We start from the raw sequence: 25,948 nt of genomic DNA, 5'->3' as shown, positions 1-25,948 counted from the left end.
TGAGCTGAAGTTCTGACTAGTTACTTGCCTTAAAGGTGTTGCGAGGAGCATATTTGAACCCCCAGACTTGCCGAGGTCAGAAAATGGATCGCTGTTGGGTAGCGAAAGCCTGAAGCAAGGATGTTTGTGCAGCAGCCATGGGATTTCCTTCCCTCTCTGCCCTTGCACAACTCTGCAGGCAGGTCACAGGACAGAGCAGTGCCGGGCGTGCAGCGTTAATTGCCCTCTGCTCCAAATAATTTGAGGCTGCGCTGTAGTAGTGCTGGAGGTTTAGAACGGTCCAGCCAGAGCCCATGGGGATGGAAATGCAGCTGCTGGTAACTAGACTTAACTCCCCTCATTTGGAAAAGATGTTACAGCTGCCCTTCTCCTTCCCAGCGGTGCAGCTCTGGCTGCCGGCTCAGGGCTGGTGCTGCCCATGGCCGAGCTGGCGCGCAGCCCCTCTGCCTCTGGTCCCTGTTGCCCCCACAGTCCCCAGCTCTGGTCTTTGCTGCCATCTGCTGTGCCCTGTGCCAGGCGGCCGGGCTGCCAGAGTCCCTGCAGGAGGGGACTTCCCGGCGGCCCCCCATGTCACCTCTTCTGTCCCATCTCAGCGGCTGCAGCCCGCTCAGCGCTGGACCTCGATGAGCCAGGAGGGCTGGGAGCCCGGACCTGGCCCCGCAGGGCATTTTGGCTGCCTGCTGCAGCCTTGGCCCCTGCCCCTGCCTGCCGAGATGATGGTGTGGTCCCTGTCCCCTCCGTCTGCGCCCTGGCAGGCAGTGCTGGTGCCCCTCTGCCCTGCTGCCCGAGGGGTGGGGAAGGGGCTGTGGCTGCTGCCCAGAACTTGCGACTGTGCTGCGGCCAGACCCAGCTCCATATGGGGGCCGCGGCAGCTGGGATGGCATTCTGCTGGCAGCTCCCTTGGGCTTGGTCCCCAGCAGGGTTCGTTGGTGGCACGTGTGCTGCTCAGCCGTGTGAGGAGGGAGGGGGGAGCCCGGTGGGACCCATCGCATGGATGGCTTTTCCGGGAAACAGGAGGTGGTGAGTCCCACCACGGCAGCAGTAGGTTCAACATTGTGTCCTGCAAAACTTAGCATCTGATGCCTGTAACAATTTCCCCAATCCCACCTTCTTCTAATTCTCTTTCTGCTTCCTTTAGCCTTACAAAGGACGAGTCCAAAAGGCCAAAGTATAAAGAGCTTCTGGTGAGTGCAAAGCGTGGCTGCCTGCACCGGCCGTCGTGGCTCTGCTGGTCACGCAGTGGGGGTGGGTCACGCGTCTGAGGTCGCTCCCTGTCACCCTGGGCCATCGGGCAGGGTGCTCAGCTCCACAGCCTGGGAAAGAGCATCACCTCCATGCCACTGTCTCTGGCCTGTGGCTGAAATCATCAGCATCTGTGCATGAACACAGGAGATGGGCGCCGGGGAGATGCCCTGTTGCAGTGTCGGGGCTCCCTGAAGCGGGCAGGCTGGGGCAGGAGCACGCTGGACGTGCCATGGACGTGCTGCCTTTGCTCAAGCACCTGGTACCGTGCAGGAGCCCTGTCAAATTGCTGGCTGGTGCTGTCACGTGTAAACACCTCCAACGCAGGTTGGACTGCTCGGGCAAAAGTGAGACCTGAAGGAGCCGGGCTCTGGGTGGGACACCAGCAGAGTCTGTCTGTGCTGCGGGGCCCTAAAGGAGCAAACGCAGCGATGCTGCTGGGTGGGTTGGATAAGTCACCCCTGTCAACCAGGCACCTTCAAGGAGCTCTGGGCATCTGGAAGCCACCTCTCCAGCGGGGTGTGAAACCATGCCTTGGCTCCCTGCCGGCGGTGGTGTGATACGAATGGGGTTTGCCTGGTGTCCCGGCCCAGAGGGTCACTCTGCTTGTTACTTTCCAGCTCTGTGTTGGGTCTAGCCAGTACGGCCCACTGGGCAGAGCGGAGGTCAGGGTTCGGGGTAACTGGGTCTGAGTCCCAATCTCCTGTTCGACCTCCACAAGCCTGTCTCCCCATTGCTGACAAGGCTGCTGATGAAACCTCTTTTGAAAGTATTTCGGTACGTGTCCATGCTACAGAGGAGACACGCATGCACCCTCGCTGCCTCCTGCCCAGCAGTTCCTGACACTCCTGGAGTCCTGTCCCACCTTTGTACTGCACGCTTAGGGTGCAGGTTCTCTGTATGTGCAAGCCATGGGCCAGGCGATGTCCTGTCCTACAGCCACTGCCAGCCCTTGTGTTCTTGCATCAGGCAAATCCATACACTAAGCTTCTGTCTGGGGGAGCCAGCACGTGTCAGAAGGGTGAACGTAACCTTGTTGGTTTTTTTTATCTGATTCCAGAAACATCCCTTCATCCTGATGTATGAGGAACGCACAGTGGATGTTGCATGCTATGTTTGTAAAATCCTGGATCAAATGCCAGCAACTCCCAGCTCTCCAATGTACGTCGATTGATATTGCTGCTACATCAAACTCTAGAAAAAGGGCTGAGAGAAAACAAGCTGTAAAGAATTTTCATCACATATTGCAGTGTTTTTAATGCTCGCCCAGACACCATGTGCAATAATATTGGTGTTATTTCCATCCTGTCTGTATACTGTTGTCACATATAAAGTGCATCCCTGTAATACCTGATCACACAGTGTTAGTGTTGGTCAAAGAGAGACCTCATCTTGCTCTTTTGTGGACATATTCATGAAATGTGGAAATAAGTACATTTATTTGTTGACCGTGATTGGATAGCACCTAAAATTCATTTCTAGACTCAAAACTTGGAGACTTCTCAGCAGCTACTGGAAAGATTTTTCTCTCAAACTCTTCCAATTGTTGTTTCAAGTAATAATAAAAAGCAAACAAACAAAAGTTAGGCGTTGTCTGTCTGAACATTAAGAGACTTTGCCTGGAGGGAGAAGAATTTGCTTAACCAACGAGATGCTTTGCCTTCTGGAGCTAGAAAGGCAAAGGAGAATTTTATTCTTCACAAAGTGCAATAGATTTACTGCTATGGAATTCTGTTGCTTTACAGTCGCAGTGTACTTTCTGGGGACAGTGTGCTCAGCTGAACTTCCTGTTAAAGAGAGATCATGTTAAATATAGTGAATATGTCTTTACCAAAAATACGTTGCATTGAAAGAGGCTAACATTAAACTATTCAGAGATGGGACATAATGTATTCTTTCTCCTTTTACCAAGCCAGCCACTCTTCACTCTTAACTAGGTGTCCTGTAAATTGTTACCTGGTAAGATAAGACCTTTGACCTGAAGAATTATTAAACTACTCGATTGAATTTAACCTGCTTGTGACCTGATTTATAGCTGCAGTGCTCACCACCAGCTGGCTTTGCTTTGACTTCGACAAGTGCTGTTCACAAAGTCTGCAGCTGTTTTAATGAGCCGCAAGTGAATGTCTGTAATTTCTAGCCAATATTTCTCATGTTCTTCACTGTCCCCAGCCCTGATGCTCACGCCTTTTCACTGACCCCGAGACCAGCCTGGCAGCGCTGCCGCCTCCCAGCCCAGCGTCCCTCACAGGACCAAACCTTGGTTTCCTTCTGGCCGCTGTGGGCAGGGTGGTGGGGACGTGCCCCACCGCGCTGGGCTCCATGCCCACCCCGCCGCTGCAAACGGCTGCTCTGCTTCGCTTGCTGGAGATTCTGGCCACCACCTTCTGGGTGTACTTCACCGCTTTTGTGCCCCTCTGTAGCTCTTGTTACCGCACCCTAGAGTGAACCTCACTGAGATGCTTTGGTGCACATAGAGGTGAGGTGGAGATGAGGGAGCGTCTAATGAATTGTGGGCTTTTAGCTGACCCAGCAAAGCCAGGCAAGCTGTTGCCTTTTGGCCCATCGCTCAGCAAAAAAGCGCATCAGCCTTTTTTTTTTTCTTTTTTGAATTGGCATATTTTTCGAAGATTACATTTTCCTGAAAACATTTTTTTTTCCAAAACAGTGCTGTTTTCAGGCATTTAGTAGCATACCAGGGATAAAATGGAGGCTGCAGAGTCTCCAGTTTCCATTTTGAGTTGTCTAGTTCAGGCACTTGGTAGGACTTCATCAATGTTAGAGCAGCCTGCTGTCAAAGCTCTGGCAAAACTGGACCCAGGATGCAGAGGGCTAGAGACGCAATGGGAGTGAAACCACAGCGGTACTGGCAGGATTCCCAAGGAAGGGCTTCCCACGTCAAACCAATACTACCAAGTGCAAACTGGGCTGCTGCGGGAGCACTGGAGACCAGCACATCCCTGCCCCAGCTGCTCGGTTGGGAAAGGAGACCCGAGGCCGTGCTCGTGTGGACACCTGGCGTTTCTCCGGCCACGGAGGTGATGCCCTCGCATAAGGCTGGCAGCACCGTGCATTTCCCGCTTGGCTGTCGGAGCTGGTCCCTCTGGCACCAAGGCTGATGGCAATGTGATCCTTGGGGTGCAGCGTGCCCAGCCGGGCAGGGAGGTGCGGTCCTGCCCCTCCTGGATTACATCCCTCCAGGGCTGCTCATCAGGCAAGGCATCACTAAAGTCTTCCCAGAACGGACGAGGCAGAGCTTTCTGAAGTAACTAGTCATTCCCAACAGCTCTGATTAATCACGTGGAAGGATCGGCCCAACAAGATACGTGGTGTTATCTAAAGCGGTAATGCTCTCCCCAGCCCCACAGCCTCGGAAAAGGCGGCTTTTCTCAGGCTGGGCACATCCCCACAGCTGCAGTTCCTCACGGAGCCTTCAGCCGCCCGTAACGGGGCCTCGGGGTGCGGGGGCTTGCAGGGTGCTGGCTGGGGGATGCAGAGATGGATCCAGCAGAGGTGGGTGCATGCAGAGGTGCTCTGCCTCTGCCCCCACCTTGCAGATGCTTAAGTCCGGTTCACATCTCCCCAGTGACAGGGAGACCAAAAACCTTTCTGAGGGCTGACGCCGAGATGGATCCTCCCCCCAAAACCCGTTTCCCCCCCCCAGCACAAGCGACTGTCTTGCTCTGCTCCTTGGGAACGGCTGGGCTCTGTCCTCTGGTGCCAACCCTGTCCGGAGCTCCTCTTCAGCAGTGCGACCAGTTTGCTTTTGATGTGGGAAATGGAAACATGAAGCTTTGAGCTGCCAGTGACAAAGACAGGGCTGAGGTGCTGTGGCGTGCGTGGCTGTACAGAAGGGCAGGTTTAGCGTATTAAGCATAGCTTATTATAAACTATTAAGGGTGCACCATTTATTACAATGTATCTTTATTAAGAAAAAAAAAAAGGTGTATAGTGTTCAGAAGCTGTGAAAATAGTGTAAGAACTGTACATTGTGAACTCTGGTTATTTTTTTTTTTCCTTGTACCATAGAAAAATGTATAAAGTTTATCAAAAAGCTGATGTGCAGGGATGTTGCCTTATTGTCTGTAAAATGGAGCTCAGGAACATAACTGCTTCAAAGAGCTTCAGAATATTTTATCCGGTATCCTGGTTTGACTTCCTCCTCTATTTAAGATATTATACATGGATCAGAGTGTTTATGTAATAGTTCTATCCTTTTGCCTGCAGGTCAGTTGTAATAAAACTAGGATGCAACTGTGACCTTGTTATTTTCATTTTGTAAGGTCAGACAGGAATGGGAAGATTCATTAAAAGCCGTTGTAATACCTGGCTCCCAGGCCTCTCCTCCAGGTGGAGGCAGCTGTGCAGGAGAAAAGCAGCCTTCAAAACTGCTTATGTAAATTAAAAAAAAACAAAAACAAAAAACAACAACAAAAAAAACCAGAAAGAAACAAACTTGTAGGGAGACCTGGATATATTTTCTTTCTCTGGAAGACTGCTGAGCTCTCTGTGCTCTTGGGATGCCTCTCAGGTGAGCCCTGCTTGCTGCACAGGGAGGTTCTGGTGGCTCAGGACACCTCGGCCCTGCGAGGAGGGCAGGTGGCTGTGCCCACACTCTGGGAAAAGGGCAGCTGATGCTCACAGCCTTGCAGGCTGCTTTATTCTTGCCAGAGCAGTCAATATCTGCAAAGTCCAGATGATGTGTCAGTACCAAGTCCTGGGTGATTCCTACTGCCAAGGTTCCTAGTGCTGGGAGAAGTGTCCCTCCTGCCTGGAAGCCATGGAGGGCTTGGAGACTGTCCAGGCAAGTGGGCAGGACCCCAGTATCCCCACTGGGAAAGAAGACGGTGTCAGAGGAGAGGGCCTGGCCATGAGTGCCTGTAGTGCTGGAACTGGCTTCATGGACCCCCCCAGGAGTGCCCAGCTCGGTGCGGGGTGAGCCCGAGCGCGCTGGCAGGCGTAACTGATCATACTGCAGCTCCGGAGCAGAAGTACTTACCAGCGGGTGGAGTAACCTGGCATTGGCTTTTGCAGTGTCTCTTCGCTTGGAGGGTGACAATTTTGTCAAGGGAAGGCAGATAAGGGAGCTGAAGAAAGTCTGGCTGCATAAGGGTACACAGTGTGAAAGGTTAGCAGTGGCTGAAGTCTGTCAGGTTGCAGAAATTCAGCATTTCGACCAGACTGAGCCTTTTTCTGGAGGTTTCTTGTTGCAGCACAATACTTTGGACATTTTTGGATCACCAGTGGTCCTCACTCTTCGGCCAGAATCCAGGATCCCTGATTTGGTGATTTCCCAGTAGAGGACAAATTCCAACCACACACCAGTCCCTCCCTGCTGGGCAGATGCTGGAGGACCCAGCTCCCCACCTCAGCTCCTTTCTCCATGAATCAGAGCTGCTCTGGGATTCTGTTCCTTTTGCACTGCGACCTGCCTTCACATCCTGCGATTTGTTCTTGAGGAAGCTGTCACAGCTGAGGGAGCTGAAAGGAGCTGGTGGCTGGATGCGAGTCCACCTGCACGTCCCATCCTGGGTGTTCCCGTCTCTGTGGGAGGGAGAGGATCCCTCTCATCTCTTTTCCCCTGTGACTGTGCGGCATGCAGAAGAGCTGCATTTGCTGACATTTCAGTTCCTCTCTGTTGAACTCACGTTCAGTTTTCCCCCGTGCCTGTTTTGACTTCACTGCCTTTGCTGAGGACCCCCGTTGTCACTGTTGAAGGTGGTGCAGAAAACCTCTGACCCACATCCCAGATGGCACGAGTATGCCATACCTGCACAGTGCCACTGTGGCTGCTTCTTTGAGCCCTTGGAGAATTCCAGCATTCCTTGCTTGAGTGATGTATGATGGCTTTCTCCAGCCCTGGGGCTGGGAGTCCTCCCTGTGGGCATCATGACCAGGTCCGTATGGCTCGACTGGGGTGGTTGAGCTATCCTCCGGGTGGGCTTTCCTTGTGCCCAGTGGTCCAGGCTGGCACCTCATCCCAATTCCTCACACCTTTATGCCCACTTGATGGCTGAGGTGTTTCCCAGATCTTCACCAAGTATTATATAACATCCAAAAAAACCATGCTGTGCTCTGATTATTATGTGCCTGTGGAACTCCAGGACCAGCTGTGAGGTCTGGATGAGTTCAAGCACATCCCTGCCTGGACCCAAGCAGTATGAACACAGCCGTGCACCACCACCTATTCCTGCCAGAGCACGCTGAGTTGTGTGGTCTGTATTTCCACTGGAGCTCTGCTTGGCTTCCCCCAGCCTTCATCCCAGCCTCTTGGCTCCTTTGGTGCCCGGGTGAGGATAAATGCAGTGCTCAGCCCTGGTTAATGCCGTAGGTGCTGCTTAGAAAAAAAAAGCGCCAGTTTCACTTTGGTTCCCGATACAGATCCCAGGCGTGGTCATTACTGTGAACATGATGAGGCCCGGGGGGGAGGAGGAGCGGCTGCTCTGATGAGTAAGAAAGGAAAGCAGCTCTTGAATTTTTCCATTATGTTTAAGGCAGTGAAAATGCTTGGATGAAGCGCAGGCTCCCTCTTCTGGGTACACACAGTGCCCCTTTGTGTTGGGAATAAAACAGCAGAGCGGGCTGGCTGGCTGGCCCTCGGGGCGTCTGCCACACGGTGTGACCGAGAGCCGTGACCTCAGCATAGATCCCAGGTGGAAGGGCTGGGCAGGCCCTACTGCCAGGAGAAAGTAGCATCTCCGGACGTGGGATGTCCCTCTGCAGGTGGAGCTGTGCTAGCAGTCCCAAAAGCACGTGCGGGCACGGAGGGTGCGAGGACTGGAGGGGTTTGGTGTGTCCAGAAGGGCCATCTGCTCACGCTAGAGAAGACGTGCTTGCAGGGTGGTGGGGGGTGAAGTGGATGGTGTCTGTGTGGGTGTGTGGGTGTCCATGCGTGTGCTTGAGTGGCTGCAGCCCTCAGAGCTGTGCTGAAAGCCATCAGAGAAGGTGCTTTGTGTGAGCTCACCTGCCTGTGTTAGACACCAGGGACTTGCTCAGGCTCCTTGGCCCTGGTGTCCCACTGTCCTGCCCAGGGCACTGCTGCTCTGTCCCTTCTTTTCCCAGATTTGATCCATGCTTGACATGTCAGCCACCTCAGCTAGAAGGACAAGAAGAAAAGGAGGGGCAGCAAACTGCGTGTGCCTCATTTCTTTCCGTGCCTCTGGGAAGAAAGTTTCCTCTAGTGGCTGACCATGGGGGCAGTTCCCTCCCTCGGCCAGACAGGAGCACAGCCTGCTGGGTAGACCTGGCGGCAATCCCGCTTGCGCTCAGTCAGATTCTTTGGAGCGGAGAGGGGAGAGCCTGCCTGGTGTTCCAAGGAAAGCAGGTTCCTCAGCAGATTCAGAACGGGCTGGGAACCCACCTGCTAACCACCAACAGTTTCTGATGGACTGATGACAGGTGATTTGCCTTAGGCTGCTGCAGGTTTCGGAGAAGATAAGAAGAGGGAGCTTCATTACCAGGCCCACCAGGTATTTGCAGAACTGGTTCAAAAGCCATCCAGTTTGTGACCACCTCTAATCCCACTGACTCAGGAGGCATGCTGAATCTCAGTGCTTCCCCAGAAACATGACCTGGGAGTGCTGCTCCATGTGATCAAGTGCGTGTACCCTGGCCAGCTGAAGATCCTTTAAGAGGAAAAAAAAATACCAAAACATGGAGAACATGTAGTGGGTGTATGGTGAGAAGCTGTAGCTCGATCTTCTGCATAGTGCAGACCACAGCCGTTCTCCTGGTTCCCAGTGACAGGAGCCTGTGTTTCTTTCTCTTTTTTTTTTTTTCCCTCTGCACCTGGGTTTGAGCTAGAAAAGCAGGAGGGAAGCAGGTAAGGAAAGAGGACAGAAAGATTCAGATCCTGGGATTCCACCTCACGGTGATTTCCTGAAGATGTTTGAATCTGACCTCAGTTTTGAGAGGTTGGTGGAAAAACCATCTTGAAATCCAGGCAACTCCTACTGTCTGCAGGAAAGCCACTGCAACTGAAGCCACCTTTTTGATGGGATCACTGCCACCAATGTGTGATCGGTAGGGGCACTTCCAGCGAGGGGTGGGCAGAGCCAGGTCTTCACATGGTGCTGACTGAGGTTGGCACCAGGAAGGGGGATTACTGGAATGGGAGAGGTTCAGGCATCCCTGGAGAACGTGTTTTCTTACCTGACAATCGCTGTAGGAAGGAGATGCTCTGTGGCCTCTCCTGAGGTCCCATGCTTTTGTAGCTTTGAAGCCCGGGAAACGTGGTGCTGCTGCTGCTGCTTGTACGAGGCCACAGCCTTGTGCTAGGTTAGCAAAAGGGGTCTCGGGGCTTATCAGGCCTGTCTGAACTAGTCCCAGCCTCCCTGGAGCTTTGCTTTTAGGCTGTTGAGATATAACATCAATTATCTAATGACAAGATGAGCATTACTTGCTTTGTTTTAGCTCTTCTAGGATTGTATGATGTCCCACATCGCTTTGTATACGTTTTGTAGCTAGTAGCAAGTAATACCAAGTAGTTCCTCTGGGTATAGATACCTGTCTACGCCTCTATAGTAGAAGGCACTGTAGAGGACTACGGGCAGCGGATGACAGCAGGGGCCTGAAGGAACAGGCACAGGGTGATGCCAGAGGCCCCAGGGCTATAAACACCTCATCGGTGGCCAGTCACCTGTCATCAGAGGAATGTAATTTGGGGGGTAGCGTAAAACCAGCCTTAAACAAAGAGAACAAAGAACAAGCCTCTGACATATGTAAATGACACCAAGTACTGTAAATTCAGGTGTGCTGTGGAGTTAGGTGCCAAGGAAGAACGAGCACGTTTGCAAAGGTGTAAAAATTACCCCGGTTTTCTACAGCGGATTGTAGAGTGAGGAGGAAAGACCCAGCCACACCTGTGCCTTGGCTCTGGCAAAGCCTGAGGCTGCCGATGGCCATGGCACCCCGCGCCCTCCTCCAGGCTGAAGCCTCAGAGAGGCAGCGAAGGGTGAGCAGAGCCCCCAGGAAAGGGGGTAGCACCAGGGGGTCTGTCAGCATTGATTTTAATTGTACCTAACACCAACGATTAGTGTCATTGTAGCTGGATTCAAACTAGTTTTTTTGGTTCAAGTCTTAAGACATTAATGAAGCGAACCATAAATTCATGGATTTGTAGAAAAGCATGTTTCCTTTTGCATACAACAAGACTTGTGTAAGAAATTGATAGGAATACCTGGAGCTTAGTCCCTGACTTGCGTGCAATGAGTTGGTATAAGTTTGAAGGTGGGAGTGCTGTGATTAAAAAAAAAAAGGAAAAAAAAAAAAGGGTATTGCTAGGAAGGCCATCTTGTCCTCCTGTTGGTAAGCCAAGATGTGCAGATGACAGCTTCAGTGATCTCAACCCCCCCGGCCATACAGCTGTATCATTGCCAGTGCTCCAGGGTGAACAAGTGTCTGGGCTTTAAAACAAGCCGTCAGCTACGCTGAAGCCTCCTGAGAACCTCAGCGCATCCTGCACAGCCGTAAGTCCTTCCTTGTGGCTTACTTTTAGGTGTTGCAGGTATGGGGGTGACAGCATGTCAAGGGGTGCAGGGGGGTCCATGCATGGGCAGGGATTGGCCTTGATCCCCCCCCCCTCCCCCAAGTGAGTTTGTGTGAAAGGGGGGTAGAGGCTCTGGGGGAACTGGCCGGGGATGAGAAGAGGGGTCTGGATGGGTGCCAGAGAGGGTCCTGTGCTGATAAGCAGGTACGAGGGCTACACACACTGGTGGGGGGAGCGGCGGGGGCTCTGCGCGGGTGCCAGGGCTGCCGGTGCGCAGGACGAGAGGGCTGGGCTGTGGGCTGCTGGGCTGTGGGCTGCTGTGGGCACCGAGGTGGCACTGGGGAGCAGCGAGGGGTGCTGGTGTGCTGTCAGTGACAGGGTGACGGAAGGCACTGGTAGCTGTGGTGCTGGGCTCTGCGTTCCCCCCACGCTGAAGGGGTCTGTGATGGGCACATGGAAGCTCCTGCCCCCACCGCCTCCTCACCCCACACCCTAGGGTGGAGGGTATCCCCGCCGAGCCCAGAAGGGCTGAGAAACAGATGTTTCCCCATGAGACTGGGGAGGGAAACGGTGCCTAAAATCCCTTGGGACTTGGGCAGGGTGCCAGCCACCGCCTTTGAGAGGGACACTGGCCCCTCTAAGGAGCTGGGGTTTGCAGAACAAAGCAAAACCAGAGCTGACAGAAGAAAAAGCCTTCAGAAACAGGAGACTTTGGCTAGCTTGATTAGAAATCTTCTGGGAGGAACTTGTTGCTGTGAAAGAAATGCTTCTGCTCTTGCAGGACTGTAGCTGTCCCAGGGCACAGAGCTGATAGCGACAGTCACAGCGGGGACGGCTGCGGCTGCCCCAGCTGGTGAAATCAAACAGCAAACTGTGAGCAGACAGGGTGGCAAGACAAGGGTTTTAATAATGAAGGTGTTGCTGGTAACATAGGTAAGGAAATGTGCTTGCTTACAAGTTTGAAGCTGACAGCATCCCTTTAAATAAGGAAATATATTTGCTGAGAGGAAAAAGTTATCTGGAAAGCCCTGTACAATAATGCAGTGTAGTAGCTAACACTACTCTGTTTCAAGTGCTATTAATATTCTCCATGGACCGGCTTCAAAAAATGTCTCACTTAGAAAAAGAAATTCTCTTAAAAAACCCCAACAAAACGCAACCTGTGATTGTCTATCCTAGCAGTGCACAGTGACCATTTGTACAATAGAAAAGTGGTGCTTTAAATAGTGACTTGAAAGCTACTGCCACGTGCTTTATACAGCATGCAACAACGCCATGAGCTGGAGACACAGCAGGGGCTGCGGAGCCTCCTCTGCCAGCTCCAGCACCCCTGGGGCAGTGTCCCATGGGAGCCCCGGGGCTCCCGTTGGGCTCCTCCCCGGCTGCTGCATCTCCGTGTGCTGTCCTTCCAGTAACACAAATATTAAATACGCTCAGTCTGTAAATAGTTTAACAATCTTTGTCAGCAACAATATTTACTTTGGCAAAACCAGAATTTCAAAGAAGTAGACGTGTCCGTCAAACAGTCTGCAGCAAGTTCTTTGGTGGAAGCCAAGAAGTGAAGCAGAGGCTCCTTTTCGCCAGAGCCTGAGGAAGTATATTGCACAGAGACTCGTAGGAGAAATGCTGGTGTCTTCAAATGGGAGGCATCACTGCAGGAGAGCATCCATCTCTGCCGGCTTTAGGAGAACTAGCTCCTCCAGGCCCAGTGATTCACAGCTGTTCTCCGGATGGCCTTGCTCTGGGCTGAGTGAACAGTGATGCTGGAGTAAACTCGGGAAGAAGGGGAGGAATGGGAAGAAGGACGGAGAGAGGGATGGATGGCAGAGGAGTGGAGGCAACAAAAGCAGACGCTTGTACAAAACTGCAGCCACGCAAGGACCCACTCAGCCCTGCTCCACATTGCCGAGTGTCCATTTCTGGCTCCCCCTGCTCCCAGATCATGCAAGGAGGTAGAGACCCATCCTGATGTCTGGCTGTGCAGAGGACAGCCCCTCCAAAGCCTGTCTGTGTTTTCCATACCACTTGCTCCTCCCTTGGACCAAAACACATTACACATCTCTTCATCTGTACCATACTAGCTGGGACGTGGCAGGTCCACTGGGATGCCACATGCCTGTGGTACCTGCACCTGCAGCCTGAGCAGCTGCCTCCAGTGTCCAGAGCTCTCTGCTCCAAGCTCACAGGCTTCAGCCTGATGCAGTTCAGACTGCAGCTGGGATGGCTCCTGGGCTTGCAACCCCCAGGCACCATGAGGACATGACAAGGTGGCACCACGAACATGGTGGTCTCCATCTTTCATCCACCTGGGGCAGAGCTGTGCGGGGACTGGGCAATGCAGCTTCAAGGGCAAGGGGAAGGAAGCAAGGTGAGCCTGGCTGTACGGAGAAGTGTGCTTGTTGCCCTGGCTGGGCAGAGCCTCCCTGCTCCCACCCTCCTGGCCTGGGCATGGCCAAGGTGAGCCAGGATTGCCTGAAGGGCTGGATGGGCAGGAGGAGAGCAGAGGAAAGGGCAGCAATGGGCTCTCCTCTCCATGATTTCCCGTTGCTGCCCAGGTGAGGTCTCCTCACCCCACAGTTTCACCGTGAGCTGCTCCAGTTCTCGTGAGAGTGACTGCTGAAACCGGGGGTGGGGGGGAAAGATCAAAGAAGCAAAACTCAGTTCTTGTCAATCTAAAAAAGTGTTGTTAAAGGCACTGGTGTCCTCTGTGGGGACCTGTAGATGGAGGAAAACCGAAGTACCAGAGCTGTTGTGCTGTTAATTTGCAGTAACTAGAAATTCAAACAAGTTTATACGCTGGGAAAATTACCCCAGTTTCCCCTGGATGGGGCACGTTAGCACTGCGTCTTCTCCGGCACGACAGAAACACTGTGGTGGCTGCTGCAGGCTTATAGTACGCTGCCTCCACCAGCCTCCCTTTCACCACTGCTGCAGGTGCAGGTCCATGCTGGTGTTTAGGTTGAGATCGGTAACATCTAGGAAATCGATGTTGAAGATGCTGGGAGCTGCAGGTGTGAGCGAGCCAAAGCCAGTGGCAGAGCTGGGGGGGGTGAGGTCCAGCCACTCCATCGTTTCCCACGGAGACTCAGTGAAACTCATTTGTAAACCGGAGCCGTCGGCAGGGGAAGGGGAGAGCTGGGTTTCCATGGGCGAGAGGGGAGTCTGTAAAATCTCCTGGGAGGTGAGCAGTTCATCCGCGGCTTTGCCAGAGAACCCCTCCATCATCCCTTCGAAGCGGGACTCTTCTCCCATCTTCAGCAGGGCGATTTCACTGACCCTCCCCAGGGGGCTGTGGGCGTTCAGCAGGACCTCGAGGTGGGCATCGCTGCTGCCCGGACAGTGCTCAAAGGAGAGCTGGGCTGAGGAGACCTGCTCAAATGGGGTGGATGACTTTGGGAGCGAGGTGCTGGAGTTCCCTGTAGACAGCGTTATCTGAGGTACTTTCTGGAGGCAGGACCGATCTTCCTTGGCATTGGCTGGCATTTCTGTCAACAAATGAGAGGGGTTTGAGGTGCTCTGGCAGTGCCCACCACTGCTGGGCACAGAGGCACCACCACATCCCCCAGCTGGGCTCTTGGGTATGCCTGCAGGGACCCGCTCCCCACTCAATCCCCTTGGCATCGCTCACCCACCCTCCCTGTGGGACGCCTCGCACGTTCTTCCTGTCTGACTTCTGCTCCTCTGGGTTTGGACACAGTCCCTAGGGCACAAGCACTGGCAGCTGTCCCCGTGGGGCTGGGCAGGGGTTGTGCACGGGCAAGGGCACAGGCAGCACTTTGCACACGGGAGGGCACCAGCGGTGCTGTATGCAGGAGATGGCACTGGCAGCACTGGGAACGGCGGGGGATACTGGGGGGTCTGCATGGGGAGGGTGCTGGCAGTGCTGTGCACAGGGCTGTTGCCCCGTCATCCCTTCTCTCTGCAGTCTGCATAGGTGACAACCAAGCCCTGACCACCCCACCAGGTCTGCACATGCAGGAGCAGGCTCCAGGAGGGCCAATATGCTTTTGAATTCAGTTTCAGTGGCTGCTGGCACAGGGAGGGCAAATGAAAGCTGCACTCAACTCAGCTTTGCTGGGGTGCACAGAGTGCACTGAGCCCCACGGACTGACGCTGGCTTGGAGGGGAAGCCCTGGAGGGGAACAGGGAAGCAGTGCGTACCTCCGCTCTCAATCAGCACGTCCAGGAGCTCGTCCATCTGCTGACTTCGTGTCATCTGCTGCAGCAAACGACAAAGAGGAGAGTAGAGGGCGTTAGGAGGAGAGTCCCTCCAGCCACAAGCCAGGTAGGTGGCTCTAGACCCCACAGATGGCTTTCTCCCGTGCAGGAGAAGCGCCGCACCAACGCGGGGCTGGCAGCGGCATTCAGGTGAGCACTGCAAGGACCTGGGACAAGCATAGTGAATCCGGGGAGCACGGTGCCAGGTTCCCCCCGCCCTGCCACTGACCCTCTGCTCAGTGGCCACCACGCTGCCTTTTCCCAAGGCCACCAGGACACACTGACTTTTTGGACCTAGCGCCTTGCACTGGCACGTGCCTCCTTGCACTCCCTGCAGCTCCCTTGAGGCACCATCATCATCCTCCGCTCCCTGACCAGAGACGCCTCCCTACCAGCCAGCATAAGCCCTTTTTTTATCACTGCCAACAGCATCACTGTATTCCTAAAGGCACCATCGTGACCAGCACTGAGGCTGCTGACAGACTCTCATGGGTAAGGGGTTTATGGGTGATGAAGACAGTCTTCCCCGTGGGAACAGCACTCCAGGATAAGGCTAAGGGATGCAGATGGCACCAAGCAGGGCACTTTGGTAATGGGCTAAATAGAGAAGATGAGGTTTCCTGGTGACTTGGGAATGCTCAAGAGTCTGTCTGTTTCTCACATAGCCCTGAGCACTCCAAAGAAGAGTATACTGAGGTCCTGGGGTATTTGTGTGGGATGTCAGGACCCCAGGGTGGACTGGCACATTTCACCAGCACAAAAGATGCTATCCCATCCAGCATGGTGTCCAAGTGCTTTGTGGCAATCATCCAGCAACTGATTCTTTAAGAAAAGCCCATTCCTTATGGGAAGAGGCCTGTCCTACCCAGAGACCCCATAACGGGTTGTAACTCCTGCGTATGAGTTACATCAACCACAGAAGAATACCCTGCGCGGACCTAGCCCTATAGAAAATAAAAATCATGCAGTTACCTGCTTTACTGCATCCTCATAAGGTGGAGGCTGCTTTACCTCTGAGAGGGCTGGGCTTGACTTACAAAAACTTGGGGATGGAATAGAAAACTTTTGACCTGCCTGCGTAGCCATCTGCATGGGGGAAATACAGGGAGACGGAGTCAATGCACAGGGAGGCACGGCGGGAGGCCCAGCTCTCTTTCACCCCTGTTGAAGCCACCGTGGTGCCAGGAAGACTAATGATTTTCTGAGTCAAATCAGCTCAGGTAAAGTGCCTGGCCTCCTGGCAGGAGAGAGGGAGGTGAACGAGCTCTGTCGGGCTGGCTGTGCGATGTGGGGCCAGGCTGACCCCCGGCTGCTGCCAGAGCACAGGCACGATGCCGCGGAGCATCCTGGTGCTCGGTCCAGCCGTGACCATGCAGAGCCAGCGGAAGAGGGAAAGGGGCGCAGGTGGCTGGCGGCAGCTGGCTGGTGATGAAGCGCTTCCCCAGCTGCCTCCTAGCCCCTCTGCTGGGGACCCTCGCCGTCATCACCTGTCCAGGAGCATCTCACAGAGCCCAGGCCAGGGAAGACTGCTCAAAAGAGTCGCTGCCCGGTCAGCACGCAGGCTTTCTCTGTGCCTGTGCCAAACACCTGTATATATCAGTGCCAGCTTTTTGCCACTCCCCCTTCTAGGAGGGACCTCATCTGAAGGTCCACTGCCTGCCAGCTGCTGTCCCTGTTGACTTTAGACCTTTGCACGCCTTTCCTCACTGCCTGGCTGCAGCTGCCTCACCCCGTAAGAGCCAGCACCAGGGAACCAGCGTGGCCCTGGCAGGCAGGTTGGATCCAGAAGTGGATCCAGGGCAGCGGTGAGGCCACTCAGCCTGGCTGTACACATCCTGGCCACGTTTCTGCGGACATCGGCTGGGAGGAACCCTCTACTGCTTTTGTGTGTTGGCAGCGTGTGCTCCTCTCCAAGCTTTTGTACCTGTCCAGAGGGCTGAGTGAGGAGTGGTGGATGGTGAAGAGACAACTCTCTGCTGTGCTGGTTGCCTGATGGGGAGGCACAAGCTCTATCTGACTGCAGACCCCAGTTGCAAGCCCTACGCTACCTTCTCAAGAAAGGGCTTGCCCTAAGACCAGGATAACTGCCCTCCTTCGACCCAGTGATCAAAATCCCTCACACACTCTTAGGAGCTGCAATGGCTCAGCGAGATGCTGAAAAACCCTGCAACACTGCGACAGGGCTCTCCCGGGGTGTAGGAATGGAGCCAGTGCTCTCCCAGGGGCTGGGGGGGTTTGTGCTGGTGCTTTCCTGCTGTGGACAGAGCCGTGCCAGGGCTCCATGGGGCAGGGGGAGCTGTGCCAGGGCTTCCCCACAGTGCAGAGAGCCGTGCCAGCGCTCCACGGGCAGGAGGAGCTGTGCCAGGGCCTCCCCCTGAGGGGAGAGGCAGCTGGGTTAGGGCTCTGTTATGTGCCAGTGCTCCCCAGGGGCAGGGGGAGCTGTGCCAGGACACCCCCAGGGGCAGGGGGAGCTGTGCCAGTGCTTAACCAGGGGCAGGGGGAGCTGTGCCAGTGCTCCATGGGGAAGAGGATGCTCTGCCAAGACTCTTCCAGGACACAGGGAGCTTTGCCAGTGCTCACCCAGGGGCAGAGAGAGCTGCGCTGGGGTCCCCCGGGGAAGAGGGGAGCTGTGCCAGGGCTCCGAGTGGCATGGGAGCTGCCCCCCCAGAGCAACTGGGTGCAGTGGTGGCAGGGTTCCCCAGGACATGCCCTCCAAAGGACCCTGCGGTGCCATCAGCTTCCAACCCACTGGCCATCGAGGACACTCCCTGCCTTTCCAGGCAGCCCCACATGCTGCCACGGCCCCCGGGTACCCACCCCAGGCACCAGCAGTTCTGGTCTGACAGGAAAGGCCTCAGACCGGGATGTTTGACTGACTGCCCGCAGACACCAGTGCGTTCACCACCGCGATGCTGTCTGGGGTGCTCTCCACTTACCGATCCCGTGCGAAGGCAACTGTTGGTCTGCGGGGACCCGCTGCGCCCTTCTGCCTGCGAGCTGGGGGACACCGAGAGGAGATAGTGGCTGTTGGGGGACGGCGGCAGGCTGATGTGCTGGGGGCTCTTTGCGGCCCCAAGTGGAGAGTGCTGGGGGGAGCACTGCGGGCTCAGGAATGTCGAGGAGGTGATGGTGCTTTGCCCTGCAGGCTCCAAGCAGTGGCTATTTACAATGTGAGGCAGCTGCGGCACCCCACAGTTACTTAACTTATCCGAGCTGCTGGCCTGGCCTTTCAAGGCAGTTTGTTTGGATGCAAATGGACAGCTGGCCACTGCATTTTCTTGCTTGATGGGGACACCAAAGAAATGCTGAGCAGGCCCCTGCTTCTCCTCAAGGCCATTGCTTCTCTTTCGCTTCTGAAGCTGCATCCGTAGCTCTTCCACCTGTCTTTGCTCTTGCTGCAGCTTCCATGTCAGTTCATTGATGACCTTCTGCTTCTCCACCAGCATCTTGTCTTTCTCTGTGTCAATCCCTTCCAGCTCCAGCTGGATGCTCCCTCCATTCATGCTGCTCATGAGGCTTTCTTCAGCACTGCCATGAACCGGAGATGGCTGGAGACCAAACTGTGGAGAAGACATGGGCCCGTCGTTGAATGTGTCAGGCAAAGAGCCACTCACAGAGAGGTCGGAGGAGGCTGGAGAGATGGGTGGGGTGGAGCTGGTGCTGCCAAAGTGATAGAAGCCATTTGATAACATGCTGGTGGAGGACTGCGACTGGTAACTCGACAGGGTGCTTGTTGGAGTGACTGGGAAGGTGACAGTGGTAATCTCACTGAAGTTTGGCACCGTGTTGCTGCCACACTCCTGGAAGGGCCGCAGCCGTTCCATCAGTGCTGTTTTGGTACCTGACACAGGCAAGCCTCGTATTCGGAGCTGCTGCCTCAGTTCTGACACCTAGAAGGGAAGTGACCAACAATCAGTCCCAGTGGCAGATGAGCCCTTTAGAAACCCAAGGTTTCTAAACTTGGTCTCAGATCACAGGCTCCCAGCTTCCTGCTTTAAGGCTCCGACCTCCCAGGTACTCATTGTCCCAGCTGCAGCCACCAGAGTCCCCATGCACAGCCCTGACCACCGCACATCCTGCAGGATCTTCACCCTTCCCAGCAGGAACACCTTCCTCCTTCCTCCAGGAACTGAGGCTGCTCTCCACGAAGCAGCAGTGGTCCCTGGGCCATAGAGGTAACCCAGGATTCCCTTCCTAGCAGTAGGTTTCTACACGAGCAGAGGATTTTCACACAGACCAGGAACTAGCTGCTGGCATCCTTTAGCTCAGAGAATGCGAGCGCATACCTTGGAGACACACACTTCGTGTTCAGGCATCTGCACATGGTTCAGGCATCTGAGCTGGGGCATTGCTATGGCCAAACTCATGTTATTCCTACCTGATCTTATTTCTTCCTCTAATAATGAGTATTGCCCCCAGGTCTCTGCTCCTAAAAGAACTTGACCTTCCCCATGGCTGAGGCTCCATTAACAAAGTATGAATGAACTGTTAATGCGAGCGATTCTCCCTTATGCCCTGCCTGTCTTGCCTACACGAGACTTAGGTACTGTTCAAGGCAGTGCTCGCAGCCGCAGGCTCCGGGAGATACCTGCCTGTGCAGAGCTGAGCTGGGCTGGCTGCGACGGCCACTGAGAAGCTGAGTCACTCAGTGCAGCCCATGCTGACCTCAATGCTTCTGGCTGGTCTGCTAGCAGCATCCGTGATGTCCACCAGAAAACCACAGAAGGTATGGAGCCATGAGCTGCAGGAGCAGCAGCACAGAGCATCCTTTAGTTCTTGACCTGATGCCTTGCCTGCAGCTATGTCATATTATACCTAAGGTTTGCTGGTGCATGCTCTGGAGCAATGCACCCACAACAGCACCTGCAGAGCCGCAAAGCCATGTTTTCAGCTGCCACTGCTGCGCCCACCTCCCGACCCAGTGTGATGTACTCCTGGGTTTGCTCACAGCGCGGTGGCTCTGGGTTGCTGATCCGTAACACGCGGTCGCTCCCAGGTAGCTCAGGCTGCGGCACCACACCGCACGCTTCAGGGGTAGCAAAGCACCTTCAGGCTATAAGGTTCTGCTCCTGTGGTGACAAAGTTTGCACTCACTTTCAGATCATCCAGGTTAGACGGCAGAGGGCCTGGCTTGATAGATGAGACACAAGTCTGGCCTGAAAAGGTGGTTTTCACAGGAGAAAGAGGGGTGGTGTTGACAGAAGTTGATGAAGAATTTGAACTTTTGACCATTTGCTCATTTGATTGCCTGAAATAACAAAGGAAATTTGGGGTAACTTCTCTGTCCCCCTGGGGTCTCTGTGCCCAGCATACCATCTCTTTGCTCCCTTGGGGCTGCTATCTCCTGTGTGAAGGACTCCAACCCCAAGGAAAGCCAGGCTGGGCTAGAAGGAGATTGCTGGTGATCCACCAGCAGGCGCCAGGTGCCCCAGCCAGTGTGCAAAGCCAGAACGGCTTTGCAGAAGGAGTGCTGCTCCCAAGCTTTTACATTTTATTTGCACGCGTCTGTCCCCCTTGCACTGGCACACACAGGTACGGCAGGGGAAAGTTCAGAGAGAGAGAGACAGGACTAAACACTGCTATTGGCACATTGCCACTCACTTTAGCTGGCCCTGGTGCATCCCTGGGTAGCTGAAATGTTGCTGCTGCTGCTGCTGTTGCTGCTGCTGCTGGCTGAGGATCTGGAGCTGCAGAAAGAGCTGCTGCTGCTGGAGGAGCCTGGCATATGCAGAGTCCATGGGTGGAGGGGACTTCTCTGCCTTCTGGTCTGGAGGGATATACTGGTGATACTTCAGCTTCTTCACCTTAGGCTTGGTGTCCTTGGGCTTTTTGTGACGGTTCTTGCTGTCACTGGATGATTTGGACTGTTGGTCCAAGAAGGAAAGGAATTAGCTGGGAGAAGAGCTCCTGCCACCCCCGTGAGAGCTCAGAGGCCTGGGACAGGGCAAGGGCAGCTCCTGCCAGCACCTTGACACTCCAGCTCCAAGAGTTGCTGAGCCTGCATGTGGGGGGCTCCCTCAGGGCCACATCCCAGCTCAGCTGTGCTGGAGAACACAGAAGATGGACAATGACCCTCTTTGCCTCGAAGGTATTTCAGTGTTGCCTTGTATCTCCTTCTTGCTGCTAGCCCCAGGGGACGTTGCCAGTGCAGAACCTGAGCACTTGCCTCTAGCTATACCTTGTACTGTTACAAAATTAATCGAATTACAGTTTTTGACAAGGTTTGTCTTCCTGAATTGTTCCAAGCCTTTAAGGCCAAACCCCCGCACCTCCCACACACGGAGCGCAGCACACGGGTGCTTCAGGCTTGGACGCGGCCAGGTGCTCTGGGCTTGTTCCCCCTCCTGGGCAGCCTGGTGGCACCAGCATTACCTTCACGGCAGAGGGCACCGGGAGGGTTGGGCTCTCCTGCCCCGCCGCCTGCTTGGGGCTGTCACACTGTCTGCCCTGTGCTGAGGCTGGCTCCGGTGCATGGCTGTCAGCGCTGTGGGCGTGATCCTGCAAGGGAGAGGCGAGCCATGCCACAGGACAGGGGACGTGGGGCAGGTGCCAGGGGCTGGCCAGCCTGGATGGCCTCTGCCTGCAAGGGGCACCTGGTACCCCATTCCCCTGCCCCACGTTGTCCCCAGTTCATCCCAGATGCTGCAGTCCATCCCAGTCCCCCCAGGTCTATCCCAGCCCACTACCCCCACTCCCCCAGTCCTCTGTCACCCCCATCCATCCCAGTCCACCCCCATCTCCAAGCCTTCTCCATTCCAACTCAGCCCTGTTTCCTCACTCGCCCCCGTATGCCATTGCTCGGTGTCCTCCAGCCCAGCCCAGTCCCCCCAGCCTACCGCTGGCCAGCCCCAGTCCCTCTGTTCCAGTCCACCCCACCCCAGCCCACTTCAGCTCCTCCCAGTCTCCCAATCCATCCCAGTCCCTCCGGTCTGCCTCAGTCCCCCCCAGTCCATCCCATCGCCCCCAGTCACTCCAGCTGCCTCTGGTGCTGTCACCGGTCAGCAGGGACATGGTGGCCCGTGCAGCCCTGTGTCCCTCCACAGGGGGCCGTGGGACCCCCATGGCCATGAGGCATGTCCCTGGGTCTGGGTCTCCTGCCCCGTCCCCCAGGGAGGCAGGGGGCATTGGGCCCTACCTGGGGTGCCCCAGCTGGGGTTGCAGGGGCTGGTTCCAGGGCCTTGGTGCCTGTCACCGGCTCGGTGGAGCCCAGGGAGTCCTCGCTCCTGGCCTGCTCCGGGGACAGCCCGTCGTTGCTGCTGTCCTCCTCGAAGGCAAAGGCATCAGCCGGCTTGGGGAAGCTGACCTGGGTGCCTGCCAGGGAAGAAGGGGCAGTGATCAGCGCCCTGCACTGAGCAGGGAGACGACTGTGGCAGTGGGAAGGATGGGGTGGGTGAGCCTCATGGGGTGCCGCCATGCCTGTGCCCACCTCCTCCAGACCTGGACATGGTGCCCTGGGAGCTCCGCTGCCCACCCCGTCCACAGCCACGCACGGGGCAGCACCCGGCTGTGCCCCATGGCCGCGGCTGGTGGGAGAGGGGCAGCATCTGCTCCCGGCCAGTGCCACGGCCGCGCTGCTCGGCAGAGGGGGCGAGGAGGAGCCCGACCCCTGGGGCAGGAGGTTTCTCGCAGGCAGGTGGGGCTGGAATAGGGAGACAGGCGTTGGAGCCACCCCCTCCATCAGCAGAGCGCCCCGACCACAAGTGGTTCTCAGTGGCAGAACTGAGGTTGAAAGGAACCTGAAGGGTGACCTGGCCACACACGGTGCGAGAGCCAGCACCGGTGGACCTGGCTGCAGCCAAATGGCCCCATCCCTGCCCAGGGCTTCCCCCGCACGACACGATTCCTGCCATTGCTTCCCTGACACGGCTTCTCCCCCCTGCAGAGCTCCTGGCGCGGGCTCTCCTAGCCCGATGGGCAAAAGCTCTTGACTCACAGCTTTTGCTGATAAAGTGCTGAAAAAAAGCCCAAAAGGTCTCATGTGAGCCTCGGGAGGGCTGCAGGTGGGGGGCAGAGGAAGGAGCAGCGTGGCTGTGCTCATAATCTCCTCGTGCTCATGTCTGGCATTTGTCAGGCAGCCTGGCACACCGATAGCGAGGTGACAAAGGGGGAAGTGGGAAGGGCCCGGGGACAAGCTTCCACCTGTCCCTGCCGCCGGTCTGGCAATGTGCACCTTCTCACCGACACGCACCCTCCGGCTCTGCCCCTGCCCCTATCAGGGAGATAGGCGTTATCTCCGCCCGCTCCACGGGCACTGCCGGGGGACGAGGCAGGCGCCCTGGCTCCCTGCCCCGCACTGCTGCCCAGCCACCGTGGGGCTGGGGATACAAGAGCGGCTGCGTCCTGTGGAGAGCCTCTCCTCCCTGCTGGCCAGGGCACGGGGCTCCTCTCACGGCCCTGGAGCAAGGCCTGTCCCCTCTCCGTCACAGCAGCACCCAACCCGGGTCTTCCCTTTGGAACTGCAACGCTGCAGGGTCCTCCACCTGGGCCGGTGGGAGCTGCTCCCCGTGACTGCAGCCAAGCGGGGCATCCACCCTCGGGAAAAACGACACCGAGCAAGGGGGACTTGCGGATCTGCAAGACTGCTGCATTGTCACTTGGCCAAAGCCGGGAGCCCAAGGGACCTTCAGGACACAGGGGCAGCCTGGAGCATGACAGGAATGTGCTGCATCCTGCTCCCTGATACCGGGGGCCCACGCGGGTGGGAACGCTGCCCTTATCTGTCCTGCTCTCGCCCAGCCCGGGGCTGGCCATGTTGTTTCATGATCCCGTGTCTCTGCTGTAATCTCAGGGAGAATGGTGTTTGCTCGGGGCTGTTTCTAATGCACTGGGTATTGTCCTCTCAAGCGAATTGGACAAAGTGATGACAAGGACCTGGTAAAAAAAGGTTCTTATATCACTGCTCAGCTATGCAGAGCACTGGCAGCCTCCTGTCACTGGGACGTTAGGGCTTTCTGTTGGGGTCTGGCACTTTCGGCTCACCCTGCCGGAGGTGATTAGAGGAACACGTCAGCTGAACTTTCCACTGTATAAACAGTTGAGATTCCAAGGTTAAAGTAAAATGATTTTAAACCCTGTCATCCTTCTGGTATTGCGAAAACAAAAGGCTTAACATTCAGAAGTGCCAGTGCTCATCTCTGCTCTGTGTTCAACCCTCTTCCCCAAACCCTGAGCACCACAAGATGCCTCTGACTCCGAAAACACACTTGAGGATCCTTCAGCCTGCGGCTTTCTACTGCAGAAACCTGAGGGCTGGGATTGTGTTCCTGGTGCAGTTGCACCACCTCCTTCTCATGGCACCCAACAGTACCAAATAGCTCTGACCCTAATGTGCTGCGTGTTTCACCCTAAATGGGATAAAACTGGCTTACAGGACACATTTTTTTCGCCAGCAATGTGATAGAAGGTCATTGCGAAAGGGAGAAATTTAAAGCTGAGCGAATCATTTTAAGCCAGACTTCGTATTTTTAACAATTTTGTCCTGTAAATCTCCGTTTACCACAAGGTCCTGACAAGGCAGCTGGAGAGAAAGTCTGTGCAAACTTCAGACACACTGGCTTAGCCTCCCAACCTCAGCTCCAGTGGATAAAGTCATGCTCAAACTGGCTCAAATGTTTATAAAGGGGGGGGGGGGGAGATTTTCCCCCCACTGTCCTGTACTTCGATAAGTGGCTGGGGAAATTTTCCTTGAACTCTTCTTAAAAATTCCTCTTGAGGCAGAGTCCTGGAACATTTCACCTTCGCAGAAATGCTGGCACGGAGCAGCTGCGGGGCCGGGCTGGAGAAGCCGCCGTACGTACACTGCGTGCGCCTCACAGCAGCAAAACCAAGAGCAGGAATGATTGCGGGGCAGGGCAGAATGTATCCGAGCCTGGAGTATTTCATGTCATTTTATCCTGGTTTCTGAGATGCAATGGAAGTCAAAGCGCTTCCTGTTCCAATTCCCGCTTTTGGCATTGCTCCTGTCGTTCAAAGGCTCCTCCTGTCCCAGAGCCCTGCCACTGTCCCCAGCTTGCTCTGAGCCCCAGAACTGACACTTAACATGGGATTGTGCCAATGGACAGAATCCCATGAACTAAGGAAGCAGAAGCCACAGAACAAGCGGTTCCCAGGGGGCAGAGCATCTCTCTAGAGCCCTGAGGGCCAATTTGGACATGCAGGGATGGCCCCCAGGCTTCAGAAATACGGGCTGCTGTCCTGGCACTGCAGGACCCTGCTGGCGTTCCTGCTCTTTCTCTGCTTTTGGACCTCCTTGTCCTGGCACCAAGCCCTCGAAAAATCTAAGTCACCTTTTTCCTTTTTTGCTTTGCGTCAGCTGCCACACCAGCCTCCCTACGGCAGCAAGGGGGACATAATTGCGGAGGACCCTGCCTCCCTCCTCCAGCCGGGGGCAGGTGATAGAGGAAAACTAAGCTTAGGCATCAGCCAGGCACTGAGTAGGTAGGAGTGTACCCTGCTTTGGGGCGCAGGCTGCTCGCCGTACTCCCCAGCAGTCTAGCACCCCAGGGATGCTTCCCCATCCCAGCAATGCATCCCACTAGCATCGGTGGAAAAAAAGAGACCCGCAGCCTCCCTGAACTGGAACCACTTCCCCTTCACCCACTGGGATGTAAAAGCTTGGTGGGGCACAAGTGGGAGAATCCAGGCTGGCCTCACAACCCGACGTGCACCCAGGTCCTCTCCCACGCAAGGGAGGGAGGAATGTCCTGTCTCCAGCAGTAACGTTTACACATTTAAAGCCTTGGGGAGGGAAGGGGTTTAAGAAAGGAGTTCTAAGGACACATGGCTGAGCAGTTGTGATTGTTGCTTTAAGAAGGGGGGAGCTCTCTTTTCATAGGCCCGGATAAGACAGCACAGACTGTGCTGGACTGGGTTACTCACTGTGAAAATAATAAAATTTAAGCAATAAATGCAGCTCTTAAATCCAGGCAGGCCACTTCCCACAGTCGCTGCAGTACATCCTCAACATTGCCAGCCCCTGCCCTGCGCCATGCACACCACACA

At 55.4% G+C, this 25,948-nt stretch overlaps 2 protein-coding genes across 11 annotated transcripts in view; one reads left to right on the top strand and one right to left on the bottom strand.

Moving 5' to 3' along the window:
• The window catches only part of MAP2K4 (mitogen-activated protein kinase kinase 4), a 90,380-nt gene extending 87,126 nt beyond the window's left edge, over positions 1-3,254 (top strand). For both annotated transcript variants that reach the window (XM_080401433.1, XM_080401434.1), the window contains exons 10-11: positions 1,139-1,184; positions 2,303-3,254. In XM_080401433.1, coding sequence (XP_080257559.1) covers positions 1,139-1,184; positions 2,303-2,416 — 160 coding nt within the window. In that variant the 3' untranslated portion in view covers positions 2,417-3,254. The remainder of the gene's footprint in view (positions 1-1,138; positions 1,185-2,302) is intronic.
• Positions 2,596-25,948, bottom strand: part of MYOCD (myocardin) — a 156,791-nt gene continuing 133,438 nt past the window's right edge. For 6 of the 9 annotated variants that reach the window (XM_080401344.1, XM_080401345.1, XM_080401346.1 and 3 more), the window contains 7 exons: positions 22,083-22,258; positions 21,320-21,445; positions 20,549-20,811; positions 20,042-20,195; positions 17,884-18,837; positions 14,891-14,948; positions 2,596-14,214 (listed from right to left, as the gene is read on the bottom strand). In XM_080401344.1, coding sequence (XP_080257470.1) covers positions 13,649-14,214; positions 14,891-14,948; positions 17,884-18,837; positions 20,042-20,195; positions 20,549-20,811; positions 21,320-21,445; positions 22,083-22,258 — 2,297 coding nt within the window. In that variant the 3' untranslated portion in view covers positions 2,596-13,648. Of the gene's footprint in view, positions 14,215-14,890; positions 14,949-17,883; positions 18,838-20,041; positions 20,196-20,548; positions 20,812-21,319; positions 21,446-22,082; positions 25,897-25,948 lie in introns of those variants that run through there. The other 3 variants (XM_080401342.1, XM_080401343.1, XM_080401350.1) reach the window with 3 other exon arrangements.

Source organism: Falco punctatus, assembly GCF_963210335.1.
Source record: "Falco punctatus genome assembly, chromosome: 1".
Taxonomy (NCBI): domain Eukaryota; kingdom Metazoa; phylum Chordata; class Aves; order Falconiformes; family Falconidae; genus Falco; species Falco punctatus.
This window is presented reverse-complemented; position numbering and strand designations above follow the sequence as displayed.